The following is a 21,033-nucleotide window of genomic DNA, read 5'->3' on the forward strand; positions in this document are numbered from 1 at the left end:
TTTTTTCATTGAAACTTAAGAGAAATAAATTCCTATTTTACCAATTATGATCCCATTTTATCTAGCAATATACATATGTATTGTGAGAGCAAGAGATAGTGACAGAGAGAGATCAAAGGAAGGTTTTTTTTTTTTCATCAAAGTTGGTTTGGAGGTGGAAAGATAAATTAAGAAAGGAACAGCATTATTTGTCATAATCTTATGATATGCCTTTGCCATTGCCTTTTAGAAATCACAGAGACCAATAATTATATCTGTAATGTAAGATAAGAAAAAGTAGGCTGGGAACCCCTATAGGTGACTTGAAAGAATTGCCTGCCCTGTTGGTTTGAAATGTAAAGTTACACTCTTGAGGAGGTTTAGCTAGGTCAAAGCTAGTGAAGGTTTTTAATAGCTAGAGCTTGAAGGCTCTGAGTTATAGGACCAATACTCTTCCTTCTCAATCAAAGTAGTGATATCAGAAACAATAACTAAAAATTTGAAGACTGGAATGTTTCCAACACATTATGTGACTTTCCTATGGCAAAATTTTGGGAGTAGATGAATGAATCTTACATAAACTAAACAAACATGAGTGGAGTATGATCTGTTTAATTGTGATAGAACTCTAGAAATTCCTATTTATATACTACTTTATGGCTTACAAAGTGCTTTTACTAAAAGAAACTAAATAAAGCATAAAATAATTACTGTTGCCATTTTACCAAACATATTTAGTCAGATGTATATTTTACACTGTAAGATTTGAAAATAAATGCTTAGAATCACTAAATTATTCATTCGGTAACTAATGCCAGTTAGTTACATCATTCATTTAAACATTTATTAAGCACCTACCATGTGCTAAGCACTGTGCTAAGGCTAGGGACACGAAAAGAGGCAAAACAGACCCTGCTCTCAAGAAGCTCTCATTTTAATGGTGAAGTCAACATACAAACAAATATATACCATGCAAGCATAAAAATAATAAATATTTCACAGCAAAAAGGCACTTGCTTAAGAAGGGTAGAGAAAGGCTTCCTGTAGAAGATGAGATTTTAGTTGGGACTTAAAGGAACCCAGTAAGGTTAGTAGTGTGAATGTCAGAGGACATTCCAGGATGAAGGACAGACAGAGAGAATGCTAAGAGCTGAGAGATAGAGTATATTGTTTGTGAATCAAACAAAAAGCATTGTGCCAAAAAGTATGTGGTTGGGATTAAAGTGTAAAAAAATTGGAGAAGAGAGAGGCGGAATCAAGATGACAAAGAAAAGCCAGGCAGTTGCCAGAAATCTCTCCAGTTTCCCTCAGAAACAACATTAAATCAAGTTTCTAAATGGATTCTGAAAGTAACAGAACACATGAAAATTCTAAGGGAAAAATTTTCCAGCTTAAAATGTCTTGGAAGGACTTCTGAAAAGATTTTTCTCATTGGGCAAAATGAAAACTGTGGCCCAATGTAGACAGATTCAGGGAATCTAATGGGAGGCTCTTAGACAAAGCACAGACCAGCAATGGAGGCCTCTCCATGCTGGTTCAGAAGTCCAGCTGTGAGACCTTTAACCTAAACAAAAAGGCAAACTTCCATCTCCAGCACCATAGGCAGGGTTAGATCAGACCAATTCAGTGCAACTTCCAGCCACAGGACAGAAAGTCAGTGAGAAACACCATGCCAAAGAAGCTTGGAACAGTTCTCCTGTGCCCTATAAGTAGAGTTCAACTTTGTGAAATGAGCAAAAATGCAAAAAGAGCATTGACAATAGAAAGCTTTTGGCTACAGGATCAGAACAGAAACCAAGAAAATGATAACAATGGCAAAATGCCTACATATGAAGTTCAAAGGGCAATATGACTTGTTCTCAAGTTCAAAAGGATCTCTTGGAAGAGCTTGAAAAGGACTTTTAAAATCAAGTAAGAGGATGGCAGATAGTAGATAGGACTTTGCATTAGCTCTGCCTGACTTCCTGATGAATCAACACTAGATCAAATCTCTGAATGGATTTTGGAGTGACAGAACACACAAACATTTGGAATATGATAATTTTCCAGCATAAGATATCTTGGAAGGACTTCAGGAAAAGTTTGCCTAAATTGGACAGGAGGGAATGTAGCCCAGTGCAGGCACAGTGTTGGAAAGCAAAAGGTGGAGAAGTTCCATATGAAATCTAGAAGGAGGCTGTTAGCTAAAGTACAGCAGTATTGGCTACTCTATTCTGGTTCAAAAGGCCTGGGGATGAATGCATACTAACTGCGAGATCTCCAGTAACCACAGAAGACAAATTGTGAGCCTCTGAACCCCAGCATAAAAGGAAGGACTTGACTAGGTCCACCCAGCACAGTGAGGAAGCCTGCAGCACCATCAGCCCCAGTGCAGTCAGTGACAAGTCCCTGGCACCCTATAGAGGAAGTTCAGAACAATCTCTCCTGTGCCCTAGGAGCAGACCTCAATCTTTAAAAATGAGCAAAAAAGCAAAAAGAACTCTGACCATACAGAGCTATTATAGAGATAGGGAACAGCAGAACACAAACTCTGAATAATACACCAAAGACAAAATGCCTGCAGATTAAACCTCAAAGGGGAATATAAACTGGTCTTCAACTCAAAAAGTTCTCTTGGAAGAGTTCAAAAGGATCTCAGAAGAGAATTAGAAGAAAAATGGGGGAAATAAATGAGAACTTTGCATAAGAGTTTGAAAAAGGAAACAGAAATGAACTGAAGAAAATAACTCCTTGAAATGTAGAGTTGGAGAAATGGAAAAAGATAACAACTCCTTAAAAACAGAATTGGTGAAATGGGGATGAGGAAATGTAATGAATGAAACAATTCTTTTAATAGCACAATTGGCCAAATATAAAAGGAACTAAAAAAAAGGTAACAGAAGAAAATAATTCACTAAAAATTAGAATTAGACAAATAGAAGTAAAAAACCCAATGTTTCCATCAAGAATAAATCAAACAAAAACAAAAACAAACAAAAAAAAGGATAAAACAGAAGATATAATATACCCCATTGGAAAAACAATTGTTTTAGAAAATAGATATAGGAAAGACAATCTGAGAATTATTGTACTATCTGAAAGCCATGATGAAAAAAAGAGCCTGGACAACACCTTTCAAGAAATCATTATAGAAAATCTTCCTAACATTCTAAAAGCAGAAAGTAAAATAATCATTAAAAGAATACACCTAACATCTCCCGAAAGAGACCCCAAAATGAAAACTCTCAAGAATATTATAGCTAAATTCCAGAATTGTCAAGTCAAGGAGAAAATGCTGCAAACAACCAGAAAGAAACAATTCAAATATCAAGGAGCCATTATCAGGATAAACCCAGGACCTAGCAGCTTCCACTTTAAAGGGTCAAAGGGCCTGGAATATGTTATTCTGGAAGGGAAAGGAGCTTGGACTATAATCAAGAATCAACTACCCAACCAAACTAAGCATTATCTTTCAGGGGAAAAGATGGACATTCAATAAAATAAGGAATTTTCTGTAATTTTTGATGAAAAGACCAGAGCTGAACAGAAAATTTGATCTTCAAATACAAAACTCAAGCAAAGCATTAAAAAGGTTTTTTTTTTTTTTTTTTTTTTTTTTTTTTTTTTTTTTTTTTAAAGAAAGAAAAAAACCTTTATTTTTAAAGGTTAAAATGTTCAGATCCCTACAAGGAAGATGATATATGTAACTTCAGAATTGTACCTTTGTCAGGGCAATTAGAAGGGCTATACATAGAAGGTGTAGATCTAAGTGGACTTTATTGTGATGGTATTAAAAAAAACAAAATAGGGGTGAAAAAAATTCTACTGAGAGAAGAAAGAGGAGGTAAAATGGGATCAATTATATTACACGAAGAGGCACAAAAAACTAATTGCATTTAAGGGAAAGAAGGGAGACAGATGAGATTTTTTTTAACCTTAATCTCATCAGGTTTGGCTCAAAGAGAGAATATCATACATATTTAGTTTGGTATAGAAATTTGTCTTACACTATAGATAAGAAAGGAAAGGGGAAAAGAAAGTGAAAAGCTAATAGAAGGGAGTACAGAAGTAAAAGGGGAAAGAGATAAAAAAGGGGGGCTGAGAAAAGAGAGAGAAGATTGAGAGAGGTGGTGGTCAGAAGCAAAACACTGGTAAGGAGATAGGAGAGAGAAAAATATAACTTGGGAAAAATAAGAGGGTAGGAAATACAGAGTTAGTAATTATATGAATGTGAATAGAATTAACTCTCCCATAAAACAGAAGCAGACAGTTGAGTGGATCAAAAGCCAGAGCCTACAATATGTTGTTGTTTACAAGAAACACATCTGAAGCAGAGAGATACATACAGAATAAAGGTAAAAAGCTGGAGCAGAATCCATTACGCTTCAGCTGAAGTGAACAAAAAGCAGGGATAGCCATCCTGATCTTGGACCAAGCAAAAATAAAAATAGATCTAAAGTGATAAGGAAGGAAACTGTATCTTGCTAAAGGGTACCATAGATAATGAAGTAATATCAATATTAACATATATGCACCAAATGATATGGCATCCAAATTCCTAGAGTAAATGTTAAATGAGTTACAAAAAAAAAAAGACAATAAAACTACACTAGAAAGGAATCTCAACTTCCTTCTATAAGAACTAGATAAATCTAACCATAAAATAAACAAGAAAGAAGTTAAGGATGTGAATAGAATTTTAGAAAAGTTAAATATGATAGACATTTGAAAAAAATGAATGGGAATAGAAAGGAATATACCCTTTTCTCAATGGTACATGGCACCTACACAAACAGCGACTATGCATTATGGCATAAAAAATTTCAAAATTAATACAGAAAGGAAGAAATTGTAAATGCATCCTTTTCAGATGATGATTCAATTAAAATTACATGTAATAAAGAACCACAAGAAAATAGATGAAAAATTAATTGGAAATTAAACAATCTAATTCTAAAGAATGAGTGATTGAAACAACAAATCAAAAAAATTGATAATTTCATCCAAGAGAATGACAATAATGAGACAACATACCAAAACATAGCATACAGCCAAAACAGTTCTTAGGGAAATTTTCCTATCTCTAGATGCTTACATAAATAAAATAGAGAAAGAAAAAGTTCAATGAATTAGGCATGCAATTTAAAAAAAAGGCTAGAAAAGAAACAAATTAAACCCCCTCAATTAAATATCAAATTTGAAATTCTGAAAATAAAAGGAGAGACTAATAAAATTGAAGGAAAGCTATTGAACAAATAAATAAAACTAAGAATTGGTTTTATGGAAAACCCCACAGAATGGATAAATCTTTGGTTAATTTGATTAGAAAAAGAAAGGAAAAAACACATTACTAGTATCAAAAATGAAAAAGGTGAACTTACCACCAATTTAAAAGAAATTAAAACAATAATTAGGAGCTATTTTGCCCAACTGTGTGCCAATAAATCTGATAATCTTAGTGAGATGGATGAATACCTATGAAAATATATACTTACCAGATTAACAGATAAAAAAATAAATTACTTAAGTGGCCTCACTTCAGAAAAAAATGAGAAAAGCTATTAATCAACCATTCTGGAGGTAATTTTGAACTATGCCCAAAGAGCTATCAAACTATATACCCTTTGATCCAGCAGTGTCTGCTGGGTTTGTATTCCAAAGAGAACATAAAAAGTGAAAATGGGTTGATGATTTTAGACATAAAGGGTCATAGTATAAACAAATTAGGAGAACAAGGGATGGTATATCTCAGATGTATGAAAAGAAAGGAATTTATGGACAAAGAAGAAATATAGAGCATTATGAAATGCAAAGTAAATGATTTTGATTATATTCATTTAAAAAGGTTTTGTACAAACAAATCAAGGCAGCCAATATTCAAAGGGAAGCAGAAAACTTGGGGGGGGGTGAGGATTTATAGTTAGTGTTTCTGATAAATCCCTCATTTCTAAAATAGAGAATTGATTCAAATTTATAAGAATACAAGCCATTCTTCAATTGATAAATGATCAAAGATATGAACAGACAATTTTTAGATGAAGAAATTAAAGCCATTTCTAGTCATATGAAAAAAATACTCTGTCACTATTAACTAGATAAATACAAGTTAAGATGACTATGAGGTACCACTTTACCTCTCTCAGATTGGCTAGGATGATTAAGATAATCATAAATGTTGGAGGAGATGTGGAAAAACTGGGACGTTAATACATTGTTGGTGGAGTTGTGAACTGATCCAACCATTCTGGAGATAATTTTGAAATATGCCCAAAGGGCTATCAAACTGTATACCCTTTGATCCAGCAGTGTCTGCTGGGTTTGTATTCCAAAGAGAACATAAAAAGTGAAAGGACCCACATGTGCAAAAATATTTATAGCAGCCTTTTGTGAAAAGGAAACTGGAAACTGAGTGGATATCAGTTGGGGAATAGCTGATATGGTACATGAATGTAATAGAATATTATTATTCTATAAAAAATTATGAGCAGGCTGATTTCAGAAAAGCCTGGAAAGACTTACATGAACTGAATCTAAGTGAAGTGAGTAGAACCAAGAGAATATTGTAAATGCAACAACAAGATTATATAACAATCAACTCAATAGACATGTCTCTTTTCAACAATGAGAAGATTCAAGGCTATTCCAATAGGCTTGTAATGGAAAGAGCCCTCCACATCCAAAGAAAGAACTATAGAGACTCATTAGTTTCCTTTATTATATATATATATATATATATATATATATATATATATATAATATATATATATATATATATATATATATATATATAAACATAGTATATTCACCTTTTTAGTAGTTGTTTGTTTTCTTGTATTTTTTTCTTGGTGTTTCTTTTTTCCCTTTTGATCTGATTTTTCTTACTCAACATGACAAATATGGGAATATATTTAGAAGAATTATATATGTTTAATCTATATGGGGTTACTTGCTATCTAGGGAGGGGGGAAGGGAAGGAGGGAGAAAAATTTGGAACATAAAGCTTTGTAATGATGAATACTGAAAACTATCTTTGCTTTTTTTTAAATAAAAAGACTATAATAAAATGATAAAAATAAAAATTCTACAGAAAAAAATAAAAATAAGAGAGAAGAAAAATTGAGAAAATAAAAGCTATGCAAGAGAAATATAAAAAAAGACAATAGTTTAGAAAAGGAAGCACAACAATGATTGAAAAAAACAATTCCATTAAAAATTTGGTAAAATTATATACATATACATATGTGTGTGTCTCTGTGTGTGTGTATATGATGAAAAATACAATATGTATATAATGAAGAACACAACTCCTTAAAAAATAGAATTGGCAGAATTTAAAAAATACATTAATCAAAACAACTCTTTTAAAATTAGAATTGGCCAAATGGGAAAATAAGTTTAAAAAGCTAAGTGAAGAAAATAATTTCTTAAAAATTATCATTGGACAAATGGGAGTGAATGACTCAATAACATCAAGAATCAATCACAGAAAATTTTTAAAAATGAAAACATAGAAAAGAAAATGTAAAACTTCATTGGAGAAACAACTGACCTAGGAGAGATAATTTAATGATTATTGAACTACCTTGTAGAGAGCCTTTACATGTTAAATAGGTGACAGTATATCCTAGATACAATATATGTGTTTATATTCATTTCCCAGTGTTCTTTCTTTGGGTGTAGCCGTTGAGTCCATCCTTGATCAATTGAAACTGAATTAGATCTCTTTATAGAAGAGATCCACTTCCATCAGAATGCATCCTCAAACAGTATCGTTGTTGAGGTATATAATGATCTCCTGGTTCTGCTCATTTACTTAGCATCAGTTCATATAAGTCTCGCCAGTCCTCTCTGTATTCATCCTTCTTACAGAATAATAATATTCCATAATGTTCATATACCACAATTTACTCAACCATTCTCCAATTGATGGGCATCCATTCATTTTCCAGCTTCTAGCCACTACAAACAGGGCTGCCACAAACATTTTGGCACATACAGGTCCCTTTCCCTTCTTTAGTATCTCTTTGGGATATAAGCCCAGTAGAAACACTGCTGGGTCAAAGGGTATGCATAGTTTGATAACTTTTTGAGCATAGTTCCAAATTGCTCTCCAGAATGGCTGGATGTGTTCACAATTCCACCAACAATGTATCAGTGTCCCTGTTTTCCCATATCCCTTCCAACATTCCACATTATCTTTCCCTGTCATTCTAGCCAATCTGACAGGTGTGTAGTGGTATCTCAGAATTATCTTAATTTTCATTTCTCTGATTAATAATGATTTGGAGCATATTTTCATATGCCTATAAACAGTTTTAATTTCTTCATCTGAGAATTGTCTGTTCATATCCTTTGACCATTTATCAATGAAATTTGATATTCCAAAAAGAAACGGATTTTGGATTACAACCAAAAATCAATTACCAAGCAAAACTGTTTAATATTTCAAGGAGAAAGAGGAATATTCAACAAATAGGGGACTTTCAAACCTTTCTTTTGAAAATGCTTACCTAAAATAGAGACAGAAGAGGTCAGTGAATTCGGCATGAAACTTAAAAAGTTGAGAAAAGAATTAAAAATCCCCAATTAAATAACAAATTAAAATTCTGAAAATGAGAAAGTAATAAAATTGAAAATAAAGAAACTAATGAATATACAAAACTGAATTGGTTTTATAAAAAAAATAAAAATAAAATACATACAGTTTTGATTAATTTAATATAGAAAAATTAAATAAAGAAGAAAACCAAATTACCAGAATCAAAAATTTGAATCTTTGCTCTAGCTACATAATGATGAATGTCACTTGAACTCTCATACCTCAACTTTCTCACTTCATCACTGGTAAAATAGGGATAATAGTATTAATAATAAGCTATAACACAGTGTTGTTGAGGGGAAAGCATGTCATTAACTCTAAAAGTTAATTAAATGTGAAGCTATTTTTATTGCCACAGGTTCAACGATTCAGGGGCCTTTTGGGCAGTGACTCCACTATACAGTTCAACTGAGCTAAAAAAAAACAAAAAATACATGTGTATATGTGTGTTTGTGTGTAATAATCAACTCATTATCACATGCTTTCAACAAAACAACAAATAACAGGTGGATTAAATTTCTATCCTTTTATATGCCCCTTTCATTCTCTGTAGCCTCTATTTCTCTTTTCTCTCTAAGGTAATCATTTTAATTACATATAATCTGAACATAATTATTTTCAAGGGACAACAGCTTTCAATTCATACCCTGTTCCCAAATCTTGCCTTATAATTGGTTCTATGTATTTACATTTCTGTTTATAAAGCAACTGAGAGTTAATGTGTATAAAATTGGGCCTGACTCTTATACCTCCTAGATTAAGGAAATACCTACACACATATGTACACACAAGACTAGCTCACATGATGCCATTTCAGAATTAAATCAAGGATTTGGACACACTTGAAAAGATCTCAAGGACATTTTTTTCCTCTTTAGAATGACTTATGCAATATTATTTATATGGGATCATTATCTTGACATTGTGGGTTTTCCCATTACCAGCCTAAATAATACCTCTCCATGACCTCTCATCCTATGTCATTCTTGTTTACATATCACCATAAGACTATTCATATAAAAATTTCCACAACAGGATGATGACCTTCCTTCCTATAGGATCTTTAACATTTTGTATATAACCAGTGCAATCACTGGACTCTCCAGATCTCACTTTCAATACAAAACCAATTCCCATCCTTGCCAGGGCTTTTTCTAGTATGCACTTTGTGATGCCTTGTATTCTACTTCTTGAGCACAAGACACAGCGACCCCAAAAACAAAGAACAAAAAGTAAAAACGAAATTGTACTCTTCCCATGGACAGAAAATGGATCACTCCAATAAACCTGGAAATAATATCCCTTTCAAACACCGAAACATTTCTCAGACTCTAAACACCTTCAGAAGCATATTAATTTAGTTAATATATGATATGTATTTTTACTCATTTTTTTTAAATTAGAAAATGAAATTAAAAAAAAAGTTTGAACTTACAGTTATGCTCAGGTTGAGATCTTTTGGATTATACACAGTATTAGAAAGGGTGGAATCTAAGTATGTTTTCATTTTTTGAATTTCTTTTGTCACTTTTTGTCCTGTAAAATGATCAGAGTATTTTTCAGGCATGCATATTTTCCTCTGAATATATCATAATTCAAGTTAGTTAACATTTATAGGAGTTCATATTTATGTAACCTTTTAATGCTTACAAAATATTAGATTATTCTCATTTTATAAATGATGAACTGGGGCCAAAAGAAGTGAAATAATTTTATTTAAGTCATTTGGGTAATGCAAGTAATTCAGTGTTATGCTTTAGATATATTACAGGTTCCATAGACTTTGGGGCTGTCCTGGGAACATCACCATAGATAATTCTTATTTGAAAAAAAATGTGTACCATGTTCTAAACAAATGACTTAGGAATGATCTCTTCATGAATTTGAGTTTATCTGCTTTGCTATTAAAATAATTAAACTAGCACTATCAGTCTTTTGAATCTATAAAAAGTCTAGCATACAAATATTGAACTGATAGCTTAGAATCCCACCAATGAGCTTACTAAAATCTCTGAATCAAAACATTTATGTTACTATGTCAGCCTTTATTCTAGCACTATGTCCTTAGCACTGATGGCCTTTTTTATATATGTAAGCCACTCCACTATATAAAGTATTCAATCAAAGCTTCTAAATGCATATTAATCTGTTTACTAAATTTATCAATTTAGAGTCTTGAGTCTGCTTCAGGAGAGTTGAATTGAAAAATCCAGAATGTGTACAAACTTTGCCACCTTTGTTCAATGGATTAACTCATTACTATCTGTAAGAGAGTTCTCTAGAAATCTAACCAAGTTCTTGATATAAAGGAAAAGAGGACTAAATTCAGTCACAAGATGAATTAGATTACCTCACAATTTCTCTCTTTTTTTTTTTTTGCCACCAATGACAATGCTCAAACATTCCAAAGTATAAATCTGGATATGGAAGTACTAAGTAACACCTTGCTTTCCTATAGAGTTACATCACCAATATTTGCATAGATTTAGAACATCACAGCATCCCTGCTGTTTCTAGTTTTCTTGAGGCTTTAGATAGCCTATAATAATTCCCGTTGGGATATATAAAACTTGCATGGTGATTTCCTTCCTTTATTTCCTCCAAATGTAGGCTGCTGATTTACTATATAATCACTCAATTGAGAAAGCATTTTCTACTAAATATTAAAAATGAAATAAATTATCCAAATAAACACTGATCAAGTCTTCATATTTTAAAACTCCTAAAACTTAAAGAAAAACTGCTAATTATTTCCGTGAGCATCACTAATTGACCAAGAATACAAGACCTAAAAAGAAGATTTAACAAAATAATAGGAATAATAATTCCCAAATTTGTGGTGAGGATTACAGAATTATACAATTATAGACTTCAAAGGACCCTTAAAAATAAATCTGCCCAATGATCTCATTTTACAGATGAGGAAAGCAAAATTCAGAAATGGAAATGCCTCAGATTATAAGATGCATATAAATTTCTCTTAAGAACTTACATGAATATGGGATTTTACAATTATCTTTATATTTTAATTTATCTTAGAATTGTGATTTTTACCAATATATGCTAGCTAATACAAATCACTTCAAATTTCATGGAGAAGAACTCTAAGTTAAATAAGATTTTTAACCTAGGGCCTACAAACATTTTAATATATCTTTTTGTTTGTTTGTTTTCTAGTTTATTTATTTATTTTTTATTATAGGTTTTTATTTACAAAACATATGCATGGGTAATGTTTCATCATTGACCCTTGCAAAACTTCTGTTCCAACTTCTCCCCTCCTTCCCACCACCCCCTCCCCTAGCTGACAGGCAATCCAATACATGTTAAATATGTTAAAGTTTAATATCTTTTGATATTTAATAGAATTCAGTTTTCCGATTACTCACAAGATAGAGGTTCCATTAGGATTGAAATATCATCATCCTTGATACCAAAAATATAAGCCTATGTATTTTATTTTAAAATGTTATTTAAAGCATGTAAAAATGTTATTTTTTTTTGCAGAGGCAATTGGGGTTAAGTGACTTGCCCAGAGTCACACAGCTAGACAGTGTTAAGCGTTTGAGGCCAAATTTGAACTCAGATTCTCCCGATTTCAGGCTGGTGCTCTTAGCTGTTCCTAAAAATGTTATTTTGATAAAAAGTCCATAGGTTTTTACCAGATTGCTAAAGCAATACATTACATTTAAAAAAAAAGTATAACAATCTTTGCCCTAGGTTGTCTTATATAGTAGGACTGACCACTCCCCCCCACCTCCCCATGAAGCATCTATATAGGAAAGGCTTTGCATGGGCCATTCCGTAATCACGTAACTGATTTTGCCCAAACAATATCTCAGAATACATGTGACTCAGAACTGAAGAACCTATCAATCTGGGGTAACAGCAAACTTTGAGGGATACTCTACCTATATTTAAAATAAAAGTATTTTATTTATTTAATTAAACTTATTTAAATTTAAATTTCTTAAATTTAATTAAATAAATTAAATTTATTTAAAATAATTTAAAATACTTTAACCTAGCATATTTTTTATTTCAATTTCAGCCTGAGACCATTTCAGCATTTTTGTGTGCCTTATCATGTGTCTGACTCATACTGAGATTTCTTGCGATTGGAATCCTGAGTTTTTTTTCACATGAATTCTATTCTTGCCACAGAATTCCCCATCCTATATTTATGCAGTTAATTTTTTTAAGCAAGTACATTACACTTATATTTATCTACATTCAAGTTCATTTTCTAGCCTTCACTTTTCTATCTTAGATCTTTTTTAATTCTGATTTTGTAAGTCAATATGTTAGCTTTGTGTCACCCATAAATTTCATAATGACACAATTTCCATTTTTACACTAAATTGCAATTCACCATTGATCAAATACAAGTCAAGAGTTAGAAGGAGAAAACGTTAAGGTCAGATAGGTGGCACAGTGGAGGACCTGAATTCAAATCTAGCCTCAGATACTTAATACTTCCTAGCTGTATGATCCTGGATAAGTCACTTGACTTGACCCCAATTACCTCAACAAGAGAGAGAGACAGACAAACAGACAGACAGAGAGCAACAGAGAGAGAGAGAGAGAGAGAGAGAGAGAGAACATTGAGAGGTTGAGATCAACAAGAATCATAGACTATAATATCTTTATATTTGAACTTAAACTTTGTATCTGGGAGTACTGAAATCCTGAAATTTTTTGGCAGCACAGGCCCCAGGGCAGCATAGCTATGGATTGGAAAGAAAGCTTGGGACAATCTCCCTTTTGCCCTAACAGCAGACTTCAACCTTTAAAGATGAGCAAAAAGAAAAAGCAAAACGACCTCAGATCATAGATGAGACAGGGAAGAACAGATCTCAAATCCTGAGAATACTAAAGGCCAAAAACCCCCAAATGATATCACAAAGGGTGATATGAGTTGATCTTCAATTAAAAAGGGCTTTCCTGGAAGAATTCAAAAAAGATCTTAAAAGAAAGTTAGAAGAAAAATGGGGAAAGAAAATAAGAGCTTTGGAAAAGGAAAAACAGAAATTGTCTGAAGAAAACCACTCCTTAAAAAATAGTGAAATGAAAAAAAAAATTCTAATGAACAAAGCAATTCATTTAAAAGTTCAACTGGTAAAATAGCCATTTAAAGAATACACTTATCATCTCCAGAAAGAAACCCCAAAATGAAAATTCCAAGGAATATTGTAACTAAATTCCATAATTATCAGATCAAGGAGAAATTCAGGAAATTCAGGGAAAAAAATTCAAATATTGAGGAGCTACAATCAGGATTACCCAGAACTTGACAGCTTCCACTTTAAAATGAAGGGATCAAAGGGCCTGGAATATGATATTCCAGAGGGCAAAGGAGCTTGAACTGTAGCCAAGAATCAGCTCTTTAGAAAATTTAAGCATTATCTTTTTAGGAAAAAAGATGAACATTAAATGAAAGAGGGGATGTTAAATTATTTTTATTGAAAAGACCAGAGCTAAACAGAAAATTGATCTTTAAAATCAAGACTCAAGAGAAAAGTAAAAAGGGAAGAAAAAACTATGTTTTTAAAAGTTAAAATATTTGCATCCACAAATGGGAAGATGATACATGCAATTCTTGAGAACTGTACCTTTGTCAGGGCAGTTAGAAGGGGTATAAGAGGATGCAGCTATAAATTGACTTTCCTGTGCTTATATAAAAAAGAAACTAAGGATGGAAAAGGAACTGTCCTGGGAGAAAAGGAAAAAAGTAGGTAAAATGGGATCAACTACATCGTGAAGAGGACACAAGACCTGTTACATATAAGAGAAAGAAGAGAGAGAGATGAGTATTGTTTGAACCTTAATCTCATCAGGTTTGGCTCAAAGAGGGAATATCATGCATATTATTTTGTACAGAAATTTGTCTCGCCCTATACAGAGGTAGGAAAAGAAAGAGAAAAGGAAAGGGGTAGACTAGTAGAAGGGAGGGCAGAAGTAGAAGGGGAAAGGGAGAAGAAGGGGTCCTGTAAGAAGAGAGTGCAGATTGAATTAAAGAAAAAAAAACAATAAAGTAGATAACCTTTAATTAATTTGATTAGAAAAAGGAAAGAAGAAAATCAAATTGCTAGTATCAAAAATTAAAAGAGTGTACTTTGCACTAATGAAGAGGAATTAGAGCAATAATTAGGAGCTATTTTGCCAACTGTATGTCAATAAATTTGATAATCTAAGTGAAACGGATGAATACTTACAAAAATATAGATTGTCCAGATTAACAGAGAAAAAAATAAATTCTTTTAATAGTCCTGTTTTAGGCAAAGAAATTGAACAAGCTATTAATCAACTGCCTCCAGGGTGAGATGGATTTACATGTGAATTCTACCAAACATCTAAAGACAATTAATTCCAATACTATGCAAACTATTTTGGAAAATAGAAAAAGAAGGAGTCACACCAAATTCCTTTTATGACACATAAATGGTGCTGATACTTAAACCAGGTAGGGTTAAAACAGAAAAAAAATTATAAATCAATGTCCCTAATAAATAATGATGCAAAAATCTTAAATAAAATATTAGCAAAGAGATTATAGCAAGTTATCACCAAGATAATATACCATGACTAAGTAAGGTTTATACAAGTAATACAGGGCTGGTTCAATATTAGGAAAACTATTAGCATAATTGACTGTATCAATAACTAGCCTAACAAAAATTATATGATTATCTCAATAGATGCAGAAAAAGCATTTGACAAAATATAAAACCCAATTCTATTAAAAAACCCTAGAGAGTATAGGAATAGAGTTTTCCTTAAAAACTATAAGCAGCATCACACCCAAAGAAAGAACACTGGGAAATGAATATAAACTGCTTGCATTTTTGTTTTTCTTCCCGGGTTATTTATACCTTCTGAATTCAATTCTCCCTGTGCAACAAGAAAACTGTTCGGTTCTGCACACATATATTATATCTAGGATATACTGTAACCTATTCAACATGTAAAGGACTGCTTGCCATCTGGGGGAGGGGGTGGAGGGAGGCAGGGGAAAAATCGGAACAGAAGTGAATGCAAGGGATAATGCTGTAAAAAATTACCCTGGCATGGGTTCTATCAATAAAAAGTTATTAAAAAAAACTATAAGCAGCATCTATCTAAAACCATCAACATGCATTATTTATAATAGAGAGAAGCTAGATGAATTCCTATTAAGATTAGGGGTGAAACAAGGATGCCAACTATCATCATTATTATTCAATATTATACTAGAAATGTTGGCTTTAGCAATAAGAAAAGAAAAAGAAATTAAAGGGATTAGAATAGGCAATGAGGAAATAAAATCATCCCTCTTTGCAAATGATATGATGGTATACTTAAAGAATCCTAGAGAGTCAACTTAAAAAACTACTAAAAAAAATAACTTTAGCAAAGTTGCAGGATACAAAATAAATCCACATAAATCATTTCTATATGTTACCAATAAAGTCCAGCAGCAAGAGTTACAAAGAGAAATTCCATTTAACATAACTGTAGATGATATAAAATATTCGGGAATCTACCTGTCAAGACAAGCCAGGAACAATATGCTAGAGTGAAACTAATTAGAAGGAGAACAAGAATAATCACCATTTCTAACTACTTTTCCAAAGGAACTCTCATGAGATCATAGATACTCCTTGTAGATTCACAGTCTTACATATAATTTTGCATTTGTAAACTTCTAATCTAAATGATTTGACATTTAACAATCAAGTTAGAAATAGACAAGTCTTACTGAGTTTCCAATTTTTCCTGTTATTCACTTCAGATATAGTAATGAGATATGGAGGTTCCAATGAGACTAAGGTATCATCATCCTTGATATTCAAAAAGATAGGATACTGGTTAACTGGATACATAAAACGCATAACCTGAAAATGAATTAAAAAAGGGCTTTTGAACATTAAAGAGACCTCATCATATTTCTTTTAAACTATAATATCAATTTTACTTTTAGTTTCATTTAATAAATAACACAATAGATGTTTAAAAGCAAAATCTTTCTCTTTAGGTTTTTGTTTTGTTGGCTTTTTCTCATAGTATGAAATTTAAACAAAAACAAAAACAACTTTCATCTACATGAATTCCAGAAAGTAAAATTAAAAATCATTTCCTTGTCTCCAATTTCACCAAACCCTGTAATCTGCCTTTTAATTAATTACTCAACTGAAACTCTTTTCCCCCAAGATAGGAGATTACTCAAGAAAAGATAAAAGATGATCTTTTCTTAATCTAAATCCTTTTTAACTTCCATATACAGTATTTGATACTGTTGACCAAACTCTCCTCTAAGATAATCTCTTCTTCGTCAATTATTGGGGTTTTTTGTCACAATTATTTCTTTTGGTTCTCCTTTTGCCTTCTGACTTTTCATGCTCAGTCCCTTTTACTGCATCATAATCTATATCACATCTCCTTATTATGAATATTGCCCAAAGTTCTGGGCTGGACCATCTTCACTCTTTACTCTCTTACTTTTTGTAGTCTCTTTAGCTATTCTGTTTTTAATTATCATCAATATGCAAGTAATTCCTAGAGACATATATAAAGATAGATAGATAGATAGATAGATAGAGTCATCTCTAATTTCTCCTGTGTTCCAAATTCACCATTAATTGCTTACTGTATATTTCAATTTGGATGTTTCTTGAACATTTCAATTCAATACACCTAAAATAAAATTCACACTTTTTTCATAAATGCATCCTTTCTCATAATCTAATATCTGTCTAGGGTACCACTATTCTTATTCTGATAAAGGTTCAAAATCACAAATTTTCAATTCCTGTTTCTCCTTCATCCCAAGTCTTGTTTTTCTTCTCCTATTTCATCTCTCACATCCATATTCTTTTCTCCAATGATTGGCTACCACCCAACTAAAGACTTTCTTCATCTATTATCTAGACAATTGAAATAACCTTCTAATTGCCTTCCCTGACCCAACCAGGAAAACATTGTGCACAGTAACAGCAACATTGTATGTTAATAGATTTTAATAGAATTATCAGTTCTCAGCTATACAATGATCTAAAACAATTACAAAAGACACATGATAGAAAATGCTGAATATTTACAGAGAAAGCACTATGGAGTCTGAATGTAGATTGAAACATACTATTTCCACTTTTTTTCTTTCCTGTAGTTTTCCCCCTTTTTTCTGATTATTCTTTTACAACATAATTAATGTGGAAATATGCTTAATATGGTTATATATATAAGCTATATCAAATTTCTTGCTGTCTTGGTAAAGGGGAAGGGAGAAAAAAGTTGGAACTCAAAATCTTATAAATGTGAACATGTATTCTATTATGTGTCTGAGGGGGGAGTAGAAAAGGGTAGAGACAGAGAAAGATAGAGAAAGAGACAGAAAGACAAAGAGACAGAAAGACAGAGGGAGGGCAGGAAGTGTTTGTTGAATTGGATGATTCTCTAAGGAGAGAGTAGAGGATACTGGGAATAGCTACGGTGGTATAATTTTAAAAAACACAAGACCAACAAAAATTTATTTTTTGAAAAGAAAAAATGATTTAAATCATTGGATAAATGCTGATGATACCACACAGGATTATATAATGAGTCACTGAAAGAATAAGACACATTGACCTTTGCATAACAAAGCAAGCCAGTTTAAAATCGACACATTCAACAGTAGGTGAGGCAAGTAATGTTATTATCCATGGTGAAAAACTCCTTAGAAAAAGTTACTTTTGTGGGAGAAATACCAACTTTCTTATTACCTACCTTGATTGACCAAAAAACACTATCACTTTATGTATTTCAAAAAAATCTTAACATATAAAATGGGTTACGATGTCTTTAAAATAATAATGGCTGATTATATATAGTGTATGTGTATGTGTGTGTGTGTGTGTGTGTGTGTGTGTGTGTGCGTGTGTGTTTGTGTTAGGAGCTGAAAAACATTGAAGGCAGAGTCTACACACCAAGGAAAGCCAACTCTACAAAAGTCCTGATTATGTGCCAAGTTGAAAGCATATGTGTGTATACATATAAACATATACATATATATGCCTTGCATGTGATAAAAACTCAATATATGCTTGTAGAATAAGGAAAGGAAGGGTACAGCAAAGAAGGGGAGGAAAGAGAAAAGAGGGGGAGAATACATATGTCTTTCTACAAATATGATGTGAGCTTTGTTTCTGTTTTTATTTTTAAAGAGACTCTTTAAAATCATGAATTGAACATTTAAGTAATTTGTTTTCAGGCTATCAAAATATTTTACCTTTTCTATGCAGTCTGAGAAAGCTATATTTTGAGACATCTTCTCTTCCGTTGTACAATTACAGTCTTTTCTAGAGGTCTTGTTTAAACACTTCTTATATTTCCCTGAATTCTATAAAGCAAATACAAGTGGGGAGAGGGAAAAAATGATTATGATGCATCAGCCTCATATTTATTGCTGTCAGCAACCAGTTTAATCATCATCTTCATACAAGGATGATTCGTTGGTTTTTCCCTCTTGCCCTCAGATAAATACAGACTAACAAACTAGAGAAATTAATCCTAAGTGAATAAATATATTCAGGACAATATTCCCATCACAGCAAGAAGTTATATATGAAATTTACACACAAAAGTCCTTAGGAAAAAAGTATTCCTAAAGTATTGTGGGTAACAGGATTTTCCTAGGACCATAGTTCTAAGCTATTCTCATTTGCTGAACACAAAAGTGAAAACTAATACCCTTCATGTTCCAGTAAAGAAAGGAAGGAAACAAAGAAAAAAAGAAGGGAGGGAGGGAAGGACGAAAAGAAGAAGGGAGAGAGAGAGAGAGAGAGAGAGAGAGAGAGAGAGAGAGAGAGAGAGAGAGAGATGGAAGAAGGAAGGAAGGAAGGGAAGGAAGGAGGGAGGGAAGAAGGGAGAAGAAAGAAAGGAAGGAAGGGTGGAGGGACAGAGGGAGGGAAGAAGGAAGAAAGAGAGGAAGGGAGGAAGGAAGGAAGGAAGAAAGAAAGGAAGGAAGGAAGGAAGGAGGGAGGGAGAGAGGAAGGGAGAAGAAAGGAAGGAAGAAAGGACAGAGGAATGGAGGGAGGGAAGAAGGAAGGAAGGAAGGAAGGAAGGAAAGGAGGAGGGAGGGAGAGAGAAAGGGGGAGGGAGGAAGAGCAAGAAACAAAAAAGAAGGAAAGAAAGAAGGTGCTAGAAATGTAGGAAAATATACATTAAAGATACTTCATTTACATAAGGACCAGAAATTAAAAACTTTAGGAATCATTAGCTTCAAGAATCCTAGTAATGCTCTGAATAGGGAAAGAATAATTATAGGGCAAAGAGAATTTATGATGTAGCATTTTTTAGAGTTTTTCCCTAGAGAAAATTAAAAATGAGACACAAGGATTTTGTAGTTTGTTATCCAACAAAAAGGTGCCAACATATTCCTTAAGTTTTATTTGTCATTCAGTTTACTTTCTTCAGTAGTGATGATACAATTATCAAAGGGATACTGTCATCAGTAACATGTTATGGATTTTAATAAAACTCAGCAGAAGTTATAGAAATTCAAGATATGATTGTGCTGAGTTTTAGACTTCACCAAAACACTAGTGTAACCATAGGAAATTACTTACTTTTGATAGAGGATGGTAATTCCTTGGTTTGGGTTTGCTAGGATCTGCATGATAAAAATTATCAGTAGTTGGGATGGCTATTCCCATTGATGATGGAGGTCTGTAGTTTATCTGCATGGGATTAAATATTATTATAAAACAGAGATCAGTAAATAAATGCAAATTTATACATTATTGTTGTTTATATTACACTGGTTGTGGGTACTTTTTATTTTCAATAACCTGTAGAAGGCATGGTCACATTGAGTTGCCTCACTGCTTTAGTCATCCCTATGTCTTGGCCACTCCTGACACATAATAATAGGCTGTAGAGCACATAATAGGTAATCACTAGTATTCAGTTACTCATTTTATATACACTTAAGGACAAGAAATTCAGCTGGACTATAAATTGAAGTCTCTGGCCTGCAAAGCCTAAACTATCAGAAGAGAATCCCTTACACATGACTCTAATTCAATGTTCTAATGAATATGATTAACTGGTTTCATAGCAAGTAAGAAATTAGAGGTTGATTCAAGAGAAAACAGTAATAAGAGAATCAAGTAAACAGAGGGTCATAGTGTAGGGCCATATAGCTATATACATTCCAGACTGAACCCTTAGAGTACAAAATAAGTCATCAGCTCCTTGAGAAGAGAGCCTTTAAGGAAGTGGAGCCAAGATAGCAGAATTTAGTCAGGCCTTTGCCTGAGTTCTTTCTAGCTTCCCTCAGAATCAACAAAAGATCAAGCCTCTAAAATCAACAAAAGATCAAGCCTCTAAACAGATTTTGGAGTGACAGAACACACAAATGTTCAGATTATTAAAAAAAATTTCCAGCAGATATCTCAGAGAGATTTCAGAAAAGGTCTGTTTCAATTGGGCACAGGGGATGCACGTCAGTATAGGAA

At 32.7% G+C, this 21,033-nt stretch overlaps 1 protein-coding gene across 1 annotated transcript in view; it reads right to left on the bottom strand.

The window, feature by feature from the left end:
* The window catches only part of LOC127546279 (cation channel sperm-associated auxiliary subunit beta-like), a 35,443-nt gene extending 14,953 nt beyond the window's left edge, over positions 1–20,490 (bottom strand). The window contains exons 1-4 of the mRNA XM_051973482.1: positions 20,143–20,490; positions 18,804–18,914; positions 16,296–16,431; positions 9,993–10,093 (exon numbers count right to left, since the gene is read on the bottom strand). Of these exons, the coding sequence (XP_051829442.1) occupies positions 9,993–10,093; positions 16,296–16,431; positions 18,804–18,914; positions 20,143–20,259 (465 nt within the window). The 5' untranslated portion in view covers positions 20,260–20,490. The remainder of the gene's footprint in view (positions 1–9,992; positions 10,094–16,295; positions 16,432–18,803; positions 18,915–20,142) is intronic.
* Between the last annotated feature and the right edge of the window lie 543 nt (positions 20,491–21,033).

The sequence above is a fragment of the Antechinus flavipes genome, chromosome 2, assembly GCF_016432865.1.
Source record: "Antechinus flavipes isolate AdamAnt ecotype Samford, QLD, Australia chromosome 2, AdamAnt_v2, whole genome shotgun sequence".
Lineage (NCBI taxonomy): Eukaryota > Metazoa > Chordata > Mammalia > Dasyuromorphia > Dasyuridae > Antechinus > Antechinus flavipes.